At 39.3% G+C, this 14,099-nt stretch overlaps 1 protein-coding gene across 1 annotated transcript in view; it reads right to left on the reverse strand.

The window, feature by feature from the left end:
* Positions 1 to 1,700: 1,700 nt before the first annotated feature.
* HEPHL1 (hephaestin like 1) overlaps positions 1,701 to 14,099 on the reverse strand; it is a 63,586-nt gene continuing 51,187 nt past the window's right edge. Inside the window, exons 15-20 of the mRNA XM_069469061.1 lie at positions 11,628 to 11,734; positions 9,908 to 10,130; positions 7,986 to 8,125; positions 2,556 to 2,718; positions 2,010 to 2,081; positions 1,701 to 1,903 (exon numbers count right to left, since the gene is read on the reverse strand). Coding sequence (XP_069325162.1) covers positions 1,701 to 1,903; positions 2,010 to 2,081; positions 2,556 to 2,718; positions 7,986 to 8,125; positions 9,908 to 10,130; positions 11,628 to 11,734 — 908 coding nt within the window. The remainder of the gene's footprint in view (positions 1,904 to 2,009; positions 2,082 to 2,555; positions 2,719 to 7,985; positions 8,126 to 9,907; positions 10,131 to 11,627; positions 11,735 to 14,099) is intronic.

The following is a 14,099-nucleotide window of genomic DNA, read 5'->3' on the forward strand; positions in this document are numbered from 1 at the left end:
GTGGATGTACTAATATCACTCATCTAACATTGGCATTGGCATCCTGGGGCATGCATCTTGCCCTGGCCAATTTCTCCGTCTAGTAATAAACAATGTTGCTTTTATCAATCTTACCCCTAATGTCTAAGCATGCATACAGAGAGTGTAGATTGCCTTGTAATGGGTTGAATTTAGTTGTTCAGTATTTTGTTTTTGCATTTGATCCTTGGAAACTGTAATACTTATTTTCAAAGCTGATTTAATAATTTACTGCCACCAAGGCTCTTTTTCTACCCTTTCCTTTTTCTCCTCCCATAAAGGGCTATGTCTTTAAGAGACATGGAATCTCGGATTTTTGAGAGATCCTTTCTCTTCCCAACCAGTCAGCTGCATTGATGAATTCCTGTTGGTGTTTCTTACATAAGACCGTTATTATTTCATAGAAGATGGAGACTTGGAAAGATTCCCCTGAACTCAATGAAAAATCAGGCTCAAGATTCAAGCCCAGCTGGGTGCAATGCTGACGCCTGTAATCCTAGCACTCTGGGAGGCCAAGGTGGGAGGATAGCTTGAGGTCAGGAGATCAAGACCAGCCTGAGTGAGATCCTGTCTCTAAAATAAAATAGGAAAATTAACGAGGGGTGGTGGCATGCACCTGTAGTCCCGTCCACTCCGGAGACTGAGGCAGGAGGATTGCTTGAGTCCAGGAGTTGGAGGTTGCAGTAAGCTATGATAATGCCACTGTACTCTAGTCTGGGCAGCAGAGTGAGACTCTGTCTCAAAAAAAAAAAAAAAAAAAAAGGAGGAAAAAAAATTAATTCAAGCCCAGACCTGCCTCCTGCAAAGTTTCCCTCTCTTAGTGAGAGCTTATACTAAAATCCCAACCCTCTCACAGTCTGAAATATAAATACAAATTCTCTAGTTGATTTTTGAAAATACAAGCATTGCCATGGAAACATATTGTAGAAGCATATAACATGAAGTGAGTTGTAAACATTGATGTATTTCGCAGGTTTGCATAAACACAGCAGCAATTTTTTTAAAAGCTTATAACTTTGCCTTTTATAACCATCAGTGCACAGGTTATTTATATTAAAGGGGAAAAGACCAGAACTGGTTAAACCCCCCTCCCCCGCCAAAAATACATTTGGTCCAATTCTATCAGCAGATACTGACTTAGACATTGAAATGAACTGAATGAAGAATCAGACTCAAGATTCAAGCCCAGACACTCAGAAAGACAGTTTCCCTGGAAAAACTACAAGAAACATCTTATGCAACAGTGTTGAAAAATCAGTGCCCTTGCAGTTAGATGTCTGAAGCACTGTAACTCTTTCTAGAAGTTGTTCATCTAGCAACTTTGACAGTTAGCTAAGGAAGCACTGTTTAATAACTATGAAAGATGGAATATAAAGATATCTTTCAGAGAGTGTCCCACTTAAGCTAATTCATCCCAAGAACAGACTAAGAGTTGGCACCTCTGTGTCACGCCTGTGCTCCTTTTTCTGTCTTTTATACCTGAGGATTATTCACAGCCCATTTAAAAACAAGTAAACAAAAGCAAATTGCTTTGGATGATGTTCCCGAGGATCAGAAGCCTGATCCAGGATACGTGTCAACCTTCCTTGGTGAACGATGCCTTGGTCCTGTTTCCCCGTTGGCCGCCATCCGGCCAGCCAGCTGTGGGGCCTCGCCCCTCCCTCTGAGGAAGACCAGACGGTTCACAGAGCATCCGTGGGGAGGGCACAGGACTGGACTTCCTGGTAAACCATCTGCTTCCTCGCAGAGTGGAGTCTGAGGGACAGAATCACAGTGGCGATCAGGAGGAGGAGTCCAATGATGAAAAGGATGACCAAGGCTGCCTTGGCTCCTCTCGGACCCAGACTCTTGCCAAAGAAATAGAGATTCTCCTCGCCGGGTTGTTCTGTTAAAAAAAAAAAAAAAAAGGAAAAAAGTGAGGTGTCAGGCCCTTGCCTTTTTTGAAGAGTGAAATGTTGACCCATTCACATGCAGGGTGAGGTCATCCTTACCATCGGAGGGCACCGTGGCCGGGTGGGACGCCCCTCCTGAAGGGGACGTGGTGGAGTAGGGAATCCTGTTGTCTGCACAAGGAAGACAAGTTGATTGTTTTATAAATGACAGAAGGAGGTTCTTTCCATATCGTGAGTCATTTCATTTTACCAGCGAGGACTTTATCCCAGCAGTATCTGCCAGTCTTTCTTGGATTCTCACTCTGTTACTTCATACCCATGCACATGCTTTCCTACCCCACCCGCCTTTCCCACTTCTGCTCACCCATGAAGATCCATCTGGAGCATCATGTCTTCTGTGAAACCCTGGCTCGTATTCCCAAACTGTTAACCATTCCCTCCTACCGCTGCTACTAAACCCCGTATGCTGCGCTCTGCTTTGACACATACCGTACTCTATTATAGTCACGTATTTACATATCTGTCTCTTTTACTTGACTCTGAGCTCCTTGGGGGCTGTATCTTGGATTTTTGTCATGCCTCTTGTTGTCAGGGTCTACAGGAAGCTTGGTGCCATCATTTGGCATCACTGACAGACAACAGTACCTAAGTTTCGGAGGACTGTGTAGGTTGTCTCCATGCCAGCATGGATGTGGTCAGACACATGACAGTGTAGCAGCCATGTCCCTGGGTGATCTGCAAACAGTTCAATGGTCTGGAATGTCATGGGGAAAAGATCATACACATCTTCTCGGTAAGATTTATCCATCTGGAAAAGAAAAAAAAAACCCACAGCTTGTGACTTTCTTTGCTTAATACAGCAAGAAAAAAAAAAGAAAAGGAAAAAAACCACAGTAAGCAGAGGGCAGGAAATAAGAGCATAAATCAATAAAATCAAGAATAGAAACACAACGGAGATATGTCAAAGAAACCTAAAGCTGGTCGCTTGAACAGACTGATGAAATTGATAAACCCTGTAGTAGCCAGATTCCATGACAGCCTGGATGGTCCCCACCTCCTGGTACTCATAACCTTTGTAGTCCCCTCCTACATTGTATGAGGCTTGGCCTGTGTGACCAGTAGCATATGGAAGAAGTGATATAATTTGTGCCTTTTTTCTTTTTTTCTTGGTGTTCCACTTCCCAGATTAGGTTATAAAAGACCATGGCTTCTGTCTTAGACCCTCTTCCACTCTCTTCTTTTGGATCACTCCCTCTGGGGAAGCCAGCTCCTATGCCTTACCCACATGGGGAGGAAATGAAGCCTCCAGTCAGCAGCCATAGGAGAGAGCTTGGAATTGGATCCTCCAGCTCCAGACACATCCTAAATGACTACAGTCCCAGGTGACATCTTGATTGCTGCCTCATGAGAGATACTGAATCAGAACCACCTACCTAACTACTCTCAGATTCCTGACCCAGAGGAAATGTGAGATATTAAGTGTTTGTTGTTTTAGGCCACTAAGTATTATAGTAATTTTGTTATGCAGCAATAGATAATTAATACAAATCTCTAGACAGACTAACCAAAACAAGAAAAAAAATACACAAAACCAAAAAGAATAATAAAAGAATATTGGACAAACAGCTCTTTGTCCATAAATTCTACAAGTTAGATAGTATGGATCAATTCCTTAAAAGACACACACTGCTCATGATCACTTAAGAAGAAATAGATAACCTGAATAGCACTATATCTATTAAAGAAACTGAAATTTTATTAAGACCTTCCAACAAATTAAAGTCCAGGTCCCAATGGCTTCATTGGCAAATTCTACCAAATATTTAAGAAGAAATAATACCAATTCTAAACAGACTCTTCCAGAAAATAGAAGAGAATACTCCCAACTCATTTTATGAAGCCAGAACTACCCTGACCAAACAAACACATTTTAAGAAAAGAAAGCTATGACCAACGTTCCTCATGAACATACATGCAAAAATACATAATGAAATACTAGCAAATCAAATTCAGCACAACAAAAAAAAAAAAGATAATGCCTCATAACCAAATAAATTTTATCCTGGGAATGAAAAGGTGGTTTAAAATTCCAAAATCAATAAATGTAATTCAGCAGTGAACTAAAGAAAATCACCAACAGACTAAAGAAGAAAATTCATATGATTGCCTCAATAGACATGGAGAAAACATTTGATAAAATTTAACATCTATTCATGATCAAAACTATCATCAAACTAATAATGGAAAGAAATTTTCTCAACCTGGTAATGGGATCTTCAAAAAAGCTGCAGCTAATTTTATATCCAATGGTGAATGACTAAATGCTTTCCCCCTAAAATTAAGAATAAAGTGAGGATGTCTACTTTCACCACTCATATTCAAAACTGTACCAGAGGTCCTAGCCAGTACAATAAGACAAGAAAAGAAAGAAAATACTCCCTCAAACTGAAATGAGAAAAAAAAAAAAGAAAGAAAAAGTATACAGATTGTAAATAAGGAAATAAGACCATCTCTATTCTCAGTCAACATAATTGTCTATATAGAAAATCCCCCTAAAATCTGCAGAAAAGCTACTGGAACTAAGTGAGTTTAGCAAAGTTGTAGGATACAAGGTCAATATACAAAAATCAATTATATTTCTAATGAAAACATTACCATTTACACTATCACCAAAGCCCATAATATACTGAGGTATCAATTGATATATACAAAATCTGTATGCTGAAAACTACAAAATGCTGATGAAAGAAATTGAAGAAGATCTAAATAAATAGATATACCATGTTCACGGATTGGAAGCTTCAATACTGTTAAGGTATCAGTTCTCCCCAAACCATTGTATAGATTCAATGCAATTGCAAGCAAAAACTCAGCACGATTCTTTAATCAAAATCAACAAGCTGTTTCTAAAATTTATATGAGAAGGCAAAGATCTAGAATAGCTAAAACAAACACCACCTGGTTTCAAGACTGACTGTAACACTAAAATAATCAAAACATTGTGGCATTCAAGAAAGGACAGACAGGGCTGGGCACAGTGGCTCATGCCTGTAATCCCAGCACTTTGGGAGGCCAAGGTGGGAGGATCACTTGAACCCAGGAGTTCAAGACTAGCCAGAACATCATCAAAAGATCCCATCTCTACAAAAAATAAAAAAAATTAGTGAGGCATGGTGATGCACACCTGTAGTCCTAGCTACTAAGGAAGCTAAGGAGGGAGGATTGCTTGAGCCCAGGAGTTTGAGGTTGCAATGAGCTACAATCATATGCCACTATGCCACTGCACTCTAGCCCAGAAAATAGAGCGAGACCGTCTCAAAAAAAAAAAAAAAAAAAAAAAAAAAAAGGCCAGACATATAGATCAATGTAACAGAATAGAGAGCCCAGACATAGACCCACAAATATGTGATCAATATCATTTTGACAAAAGTGTAAAGGCAATTCAATGGGAGAAAAGATAGTCTTTTCAATGAGTGGTAATGGAACATTTGGACATTCGTATGCCAGAAAACCAAAAATGAACCTCAATCCATACTTCAAACCATATATGAAAATTAACTTAAAATGGATCAGAGCCCTAATTATAAAACCTAAAAGTATAAAACTTCTAAAAGGAAACAAAGAAAACGAAAGACTCTGTGTTAGCCAAAAATTTCTTATATACGATACCAAAAGCAAGATCCTTAAAAGAAAAAAAATGGAAAATTGGACTTCATCAAAATTAAGAACTTTTGCTCTTTGAAAGATAATGTTAAGAGAATGGAAAAATAAGTCACAAACTGGGAACAAAATATTTGCAAATCACACAGCTGATAAAGGATTTGTATCCAGAATATATAAATCCCTCAAACTCTATAGTAAGAAAACAAACAACCCAATTTTTTAAAATGGGCATAAAATTTGGATGCTTTACCAAAGATTTACAGATGGCAGATGGCAAATAAAAACATGAAAAGATGCTCAATATCATTACCCATCAGGAAAATGCAAATAATAAAACAATGAAATACCACTACACACTTAATGGAATGGCTGAGAAAAACTAAAATGAAATAAAAACTAAAAATACCAAGTGTGTATGTGCACGTGGAACACATGGAGCTCTCATATATTTCTGTGGGGAATGCAGAATGGTATTGCGGCTTTGGAAAACAGCTTGGCAATTTCTTATAAAATTAAACACACACTTACCACATGGCTTAGCAATCCAACTCCTAGGTATTTTCTCAAGGGAAATGAAAACTTAAGTTCACACAAAAACATGTGCACAAATGCTTTATTTGTAATAACTAACCTTGAAAACAACTCAAATGTCCCTCAACAAGAGAATAGATGAACAAACTGCATCGTATCCATACAATGAATGGATGAGTAGAATGGAATTTTACTCAACAATCAAATGAATGAACCACTGATACACACCAGATGGATGCAATTCAAATGCCTATGCTAAATGAAACAAGATGCCACAAAGTATGATTTCCATATGACATTTCGGAAAAGGCAAAACTGTAAGGACAGAAAACAGATCAGTGGTTGCAAGGTATGGTCAAGTAGTTGACACTAGGGGGTGCAATGGGGAAATGTTAGGGGGTGCTGGAAGTGTTCTATGTTTTGATTGGTGTTGGTTACACCACTGTATGTGCTTATCAAAAGAGAACTGTACACTAAATTGGGTGGATTTTATGCAGTGTAAATTATATCTTCATTTTTAATGTATATTTATACAAATATAAAATTTTTATAATTTGTATATTTTAATAAATTTATAAACTTTTAATATCATTTTTGAAATGTGTGTTGAAAAAGCCAAATTCTGAAAAGCAACATGGCCATTTAATATGTGAAAACTGTAACCATCGTAGGCTAATATTATACTTGGTGTCCTAAACAATGTTGAAATATACAGAGGGGAAAGGATATTTGATGTTTTATTAAAGTTACTGTTTATTCCTGTTTAACTAGAAAAGGATCAATTCTGGTTTCCCCCATCGATTAGATATGATTATTCTTTTCTATTCTATTTCCTTGTAGATGACACTGAAACTTGAGATGACAGACTATTGGGACCTTAACCCTGGAGATTCTGATTCCACAGATCTAGGGTATGGCTTGGCAATCTATTTTTTTGCACAGTTCCCCAGGTGATCCTGCTGCACAGCCAGCACCACCCACATCTTGATGCTAGAGAGCAGAAGGTCACACATGGTGCAGCCCAGCTCACCAGGGCAAAAGTTAAGATAAAGTTTGCATTTTGGCTGGGCACAGTGGCTCATGCCTGTAATCCTAGCACTCTGGGAGGCCGAGGCAGGTGCATTGTTTGAGCTCAGGAGTTTGAGACCAGCCTGAACAAGAGCGAGACCCCATCTCTACTAAAAAAAAATAGAAGGAAATTATATGGACAACTAAAAATATATATAGAAAATATTAGCTGGGCATGGTGGCACATGCCTGTAGTCCCAGCTACTCGGGAGGCTGAGGCAGGAGGATTGCTTGAGCCCAGGAGTTTGAGGTTGCTGTGAGCTAGGCTGATGCCATGGCACTCTAGCCTGGGCAAGAGAGTGAGACTCTGTCTCCAAAAAAAAAAAAAAAACCAAAAAAAATAAACTTTGCAGGCTCAAGCCAGAGCTCAAAATATCTCCTTTACTGGGTAGGGCTATTCTGTTGGCTAATCACACAGGGGAAAAAAAAAAAAAGAAAGAAAGAAAGAGGGGCAGAGAGAAAGGAAAGGGAAAGAAAAATAAAATGGAAGGATTAGGAAAAGGGACAAACACCATGGGTACTTCTACCTACAATATTAACAACATAATCCAAGGGGGTCAGAATTCTGGCCTTATGACTGTTGAAAAAACTCATCTGAGGCTTGGAGAATTTTCTATAAGCACAATAATATACACATACATATTAAGAAATGGCTACCCGGGGAAGGGTATAATCACATTATCCTATTCCATTCTCTAATATGAAACACCACCCCTCACAAGCATTATTGCCAAGTTATTCCATTTTCCAGTGGAAATACTTTGAATCTGTTATGTCAAAAATTCTTCCCCAAAGCACTGTCCGTACACTCACTTTAAAAAGAAAGCTCTCAGCATGGTAATGGATGGTATGGATGTCCACTTCGCTTCCTAGGCCTAGCAAATACCAATTTGTCATTGTGTCTTCATTCATTATGAGGCCATGGAGATTCCCAAAAATCTTCCCATTAATAGCTAAGAAGGTGAAAAGAAAATAGCCTTTGGTTAGTGAAAAGACACTTAATCCGGTTTTAGAAATGGTTCAAGAAGATCTCAGGGTCACTGATATTTTCATCTACCTGGTAAACATTTAACAATCTCACTCACAGTTACCAACGTCCCCACCAATCTAGACCCAAAACTCAGATGACCCAGAAATCCTTATACAGAGAAAGCCAGAAAACAGAAACAGCAGTTTATTATTTTTTAAAGCCACATCTTGGTAGCAGTGTTTGTTTGTGCAGCGTATTCTCATTACAAAATTGGTTACAGGCCCACTGGTGAAGTAGTCAGATTTATAGCATTCCATAGATGAGTGGACTAAGACACAAACCACCAAGTTTATACAAATCAAAATTGATGACTTAGAAGATATTTTTTTTTTCTTTCTTTTTTTTTTTTATTTCAGCTTATTATGGGGGTACAAAAGTTCAGGTTATATATATTGCCCTTGTCCCACCCATCCCCCCGAGTCAGAGCTTCAAGTGTGACCATTCCCCAGACAGTGCACATCGCACTCATCATGTAGTTATACCCCATCCCCTCCCCCCACCCCCATCCCGAAGATATTTTCTTAATATTTTACTTTCTGAGAACTAGTTTAATTCTGAACTAGTTCAGCCTAGTCAACTAGGTATGGCTGAATCTCCAAAAAAAGAAGAGCTAGAGCTTCACCAGGGCTGAGCCCACGACCCAGCAATGACCAATGCAAACTGAGTTCACATGAGGATGACTCTTGCTCCTCTGCTTCCGGCTGACTTTTTATGCTGTGCATCACGGCAAAACCAAATAAGCTGCATTCATTAAAAACAGAGATCATACTAAAAGACTTTGGTAGAGGAAAGCAAAGTTGGTAGGGGAAACAGTAACTGAATTGGGGATCAGGCTACTGTATTCTAATCTATGTTAACAGCTAGCTTTGTGACCTTGGGCAAGGCCAATCCTTTCATGCACTTTTGGTCAAAAGTAGGCCTTGGTGAGAGAGCGTGGATGTGTCCATCTGAATATATTACTCCTGCCCAAACAAACCAACCTACCTTAAATTACATAGACACATTAAAACAGAAATTTGGTGATGGTGTTTCATGGCCCAGAGACAAGTTAAACCAGACCCTTAAATGTGATCAAACGGAAGTTATGGTGTGGCCAGGTGTGGTGGTTCATGCCTGTAATCCTAGCACTCTGGGAGGCCGAGGTGGGAGGATCATTTGAGGTCAGGAGTCTGAGACCAGCTTGAGCAAGAGTGAGACCCAGTCTCTACTAAAAATAGAAAAATCAGCCGGGCATGGTGGTGCATGCCAGTAGCCCAGCTACTCAGGAGGCTGAGGCACGAGGATTACTTGAGCCCAAGAATTTGAGGTTGCAGTGAGCTATGCTGACACCACAGCACTCTACACTCTAGCCCAGGTGACAGAGTAAGACTCCATCTCAAAAAAAAAAAAAAAAAAACAAAAAACAAGTTATGGTGTATTCTTACATCAATAAAGCAATAAGTGACAATTTATGTTTAAGGAATTACATCACAGTTTAGAGATCCAAGCACTGAGAGGTATATGCCCCTAAAAGTTGGTTCAAAGCCTCAATGACTTTGCAGCCAGACCACAAATGGCTAGGCAGGTTCACTCTGAAGGAAAGCTTCACTCCAGGTATCCTGGGAAGTAGGCAAGGCTCAGAAAAGGTTGCTGGGGGCCTCCTACAGTTACAGGAATTTCTACGAGCTTATCTCAACAATGATCTTCTTTTTAAACCCTGATTTACCATGCATTCTGTTGCTTTCCTCAAAATCATCAGAGGGCTTAAAATCTCGTGGATCTTTATTGAGATACTTCTTAATATTGTCATCCAGATACCAGGATTCATTCTCATTAAATACCAAAAACAAGAGAGCAAATTCGTAATCAATATCACTTCTTCTTCCCTTTTCATTCAATATTCCTTCTCGACATACAATCAGAGGACCCATCAAACCACTATACATGTCCTAAAAGAAAAATAATCTGAATTAGAAAAGCCATTACATAATTTAGTGATACTCCATTCCACCTGCCACCATTCTAGCGTAGGATCTTATTATACTACTTCACCCTAGAATAGAAATTGGCTCCTCTCTGGGCTCTGCTCACCCCACCTCCAGCCTGCTCTCTGATCACCACCAGATTAATCTCCACCTCCATATCTAGAAGCCTTAAGGGATTTTCCATGGCCTATAGAATAAACACAAACCCTTGACGAGTCTGTGAGCCCTTCCATGTGCTCCCCCAATAAATTTTTCTGGCTTAGGTTCCCCCCTGCTTTCCTTTGGGACCCTATATGACAGCCAAATGGGACTTTCAGCATGTCTCAAACACACCCTCCACTTCCCTATTTTCAGTGTTACTCATAATGCTCTTTCTTCCTAGACTTTCCAAAGCTTCCTATAGTGCCTCGGTTAGCCCACCACTCTTGTAGAATTTACCAGATTCGGAGTTGTATTATAGCTATGAGTGCAGACATGTCTTATTTTCCCTACGAAGTTATGTTTCTTCAAGACAAGAATATTCGCAACCCTCACAGCAGTTGTAGGGTCATTTGCACATCACAAGTGCTCAAAAAATATTTATTGGGATGCATAAAAAATAAATAAATATGGGTTTCCCATAATTCTAATATGTAAGTTTATTTTTTTCAAGGACCTTGTTTGTCTATCCCCTATACTCTAATACTGCCCACTACAACCCAAGGACATGAATATAAGCCTTCTAATATCTAAGAGGAAGGGTAAGATAATCCCTCACATTTTTCTGTAACGAGCAATGCTTGCATTTTATATCAGATATGACTTCAGTTTGGACTTTGGTTTATGACATATAATTAATGACTATAGTTGTTTTTCATATCCATACTTGACTCAAATTCAGTATTGAATTTTTGCCTTTTATTTCTAGGTTAGACTATTTATTAGTCAAATAGTTTCATAGTTTCAGTTACTATCTCTGGGATATGCTTTTTTTTCCTGATACCTAGTAGCCCTAGTAATGCCTTCAAAATAAACATATTGCACACATCCAAAACCATGAATAAATTACATTCTAAGGTACTTTTATTTTATTGTTATCTATTTACATTACATATCCCCTTTTGCTTTAATCTACCTTAAAAATTCTAAATTTGGTAATTAAAACTTTGGGATTTTGTTTGTTTTTATCCCCTATACTTTAAATCAAGGGTCAGCAGAATGTTTTTTTTTTTTTTAATAAAGCACCAGATGATAAATATTTTTGACTTTGTGGGCCATACTGTCTCTGTCGCAGCTACTCAGTTCAACCATAGACACTGTGAATGAACGAGCGTAGCTGGATTTGGCCAGTGGAGCATTGCATGAGACCCCTGCTCTAAATCGTTACACCCCTTCATATATGCCACCCTGAGCTGTGCTGACCTGAATAGTCAACCGACAGCCACATTCCTTTGAGCCTTTTGATTGCTCTTTCCACCTTACCTTCACAAAGTTTACTGTGGAATAGTAAACCCACGGAATGCAGTTGGGATCAGAGGGCCCTGGACCAGATCTTTTAGGGATATTCCATCTGTAAGTTTTTATTTCTCCTGTAATAAATGAAAAGAAATGGAAAGAATTTGTTAGAGTTATCTCTGCTCCAGATGATTTACCTGAAGAAATATAAGCAAGTCTTTATATATTTTTGTCATTGTTTATTCCTGGAAAGAATGACCCATTCATTAGAAATGTTCGTATTAAACTCACATCTTGAGTTCCACAATTTCGAAATGAAATGGCAGATTTGTCATTTCATACTCCAGCCTTCCCTCTAGTTTATCTGTTTCTATTGTTGACTGGTGAGTATTGAGGAAATGGAGACTTAGTTTTTACCTCACTGTCCTCAAATTTCATACCTCCCTTCCAGGGGCTGTCCTTGAGCACATCTTAGTCATTGAGGGTCTCAGCCTTGTCCTCTTAGGGAATCTCCAGGGAGCTGTGTAAGCTCTCGCTGCTCAGGCCTCACCCCAGACCAATGAAATCAGAGTATACGGGTCTGGGACTCGGGTACCAGTATCTTTGAAAGCTGCTCAGGTGGGCAAGTGAGATCCAGTGAGAACCAGAGAGAATCAGAGGGACCTAGTTCCAAATCTCAACCCTATCACTCCCTATTTATCCAACATTGACTTTTAGTTTCCTTACCTGTAAAGTGCTAGTTATCAGAGTTTTCAAATTGTTGTGAGGATTAAACAAAATTAAATATGTGGGGTAGTGCCTCACGTTGAAGGCAGTCAATCAGCGTTAATTTTTATGTACACTACAGTTGTTCCTCCTTATCCTTGGGGGATATATTCTGAGACCCCCAGTGGATGCTTGGAACCACAGGTAGTACTGAAACCTATATATACTATATTTTTTCTATATATACACACCTACAATAAAGTTTAATTTATAAATTAGGCACAGTAAGAGATTAACAAAAACTAATAAAATAGCAAAATTATAATAATATACTGTAATAAAAGTTATGTGAAATTTCTCTCTCTCTCTCTCTCCCTTTCTCTCTCTCTCTCTCTCAGAATATCTTAATGTTTTTGAACCAAGGTTGATAGCAAGTAGCCGAAACCGCAGAAAGCAAAACCACAGATAAAGGGACCACTGTAATAGCAAACATGAGCTCCTGTGGGTAGGCACCATATCTATGCATCCCCTGTGGCTGACCAAGAGCCCTGCACAGAGGAAGCATCAATTATCTGTATGAAATAGCAAGATAATCACATTGTAAAAGTCCCAAATAAAACTCACACTTTAATCATTAATACCTCCTTTTGAACAATAGTTCAAACATATAGACAAATATGTGTCTCATCCCCACCCCATCAGAACAAACCTATGGCTGACTACGTGAGCCACAAAGCAAAACAAAAGTAGTGCTTGCATGTAACTTTGCTCCCTTTTTGCTAATACATCAGTAGGTAGCTATGCAACTTCAGATCTAATTTCCATTATGTTTCCTTAAAGCCCCTGTGCCTTGTTAATCACAAGATAAACAGCGACTATTTAGCTTCCTAAATGCAAATGGCCACAGGAGTGGTGTTATTAAAGTTGGAAGGATCCATTGCTCACCCCAGCAGCAAGCACAGCAATGAATGGGAACCTGCTCAGTAAATGCTGGTTGAGTGATTTCATTAAAAAGAAGAAGAAATTTACGGAAGAAGTTTTCCTAAGATGTTTGTTTGTGCTCCTTTTCTCACGCATGCCTGGATCACCTTTCTCCTGCACCTTGCTTGGGCTTCCTGCATAAAGTTAATTTCTTTCTTTCTTCTCCCTGCCCACCCCCAATCTCTGAGCTCTCCCAAACCTTTCAGCCTTGTCAGGAGCCCTTGTGAAGAATCTCTTCCTCTGAGTTCTAGTAAGAAAAATGCTTCTTTGCCACATTCGCGTCCATTCTCCTCACTCCCACGACCCTCACCTCAAGAGCTCTCGGGAGGCCAGTCGGTGCAGAGGGGCTGTGTGCCTTGAGTCCTCGCCTTCAGGGCACGGCAGCCTGTAGGGGCTCACCCCTGCCTGCCCACAGCCCTGCCAGAGCCCCCCCCACCATGCCTGAGTGGCACCTTTCCTCTTCCTTCTGGAATTGTTTTCAGCCGTCAAAAATGAAGAACTTTATTTAATGGCTGTTTTGACCCACTGAAAACGATTTCTTTCCTCATAAAAGCAAGACACCTCCATTGTAGAAAATATAGAAAGTACAAAAAGTATGAAGTGGAAAAGAATGTCACCACTATTTAAAATACCACTGCCAAGCTATAACCTGTATTAATATTTTGGATTATTTCCTTTCTAGCCTTTTTTTTAATATTTGTATTTGGCTTAACATGATACTATAAGTCTTTCCTATGTCATTAAAATCTTTTAAAATATCATTTAATGACTGCATAATATTCCACTGCAAGGATGTTCCAAAACTTATTTAAA

This window comes from Eulemur rufifrons, chromosome 6, assembly GCF_041146395.1.
Source record: "Eulemur rufifrons isolate Redbay chromosome 6, OSU_ERuf_1, whole genome shotgun sequence".
NCBI classification, from domain to species: domain Eukaryota; kingdom Metazoa; phylum Chordata; class Mammalia; order Primates; family Lemuridae; genus Eulemur; species Eulemur rufifrons.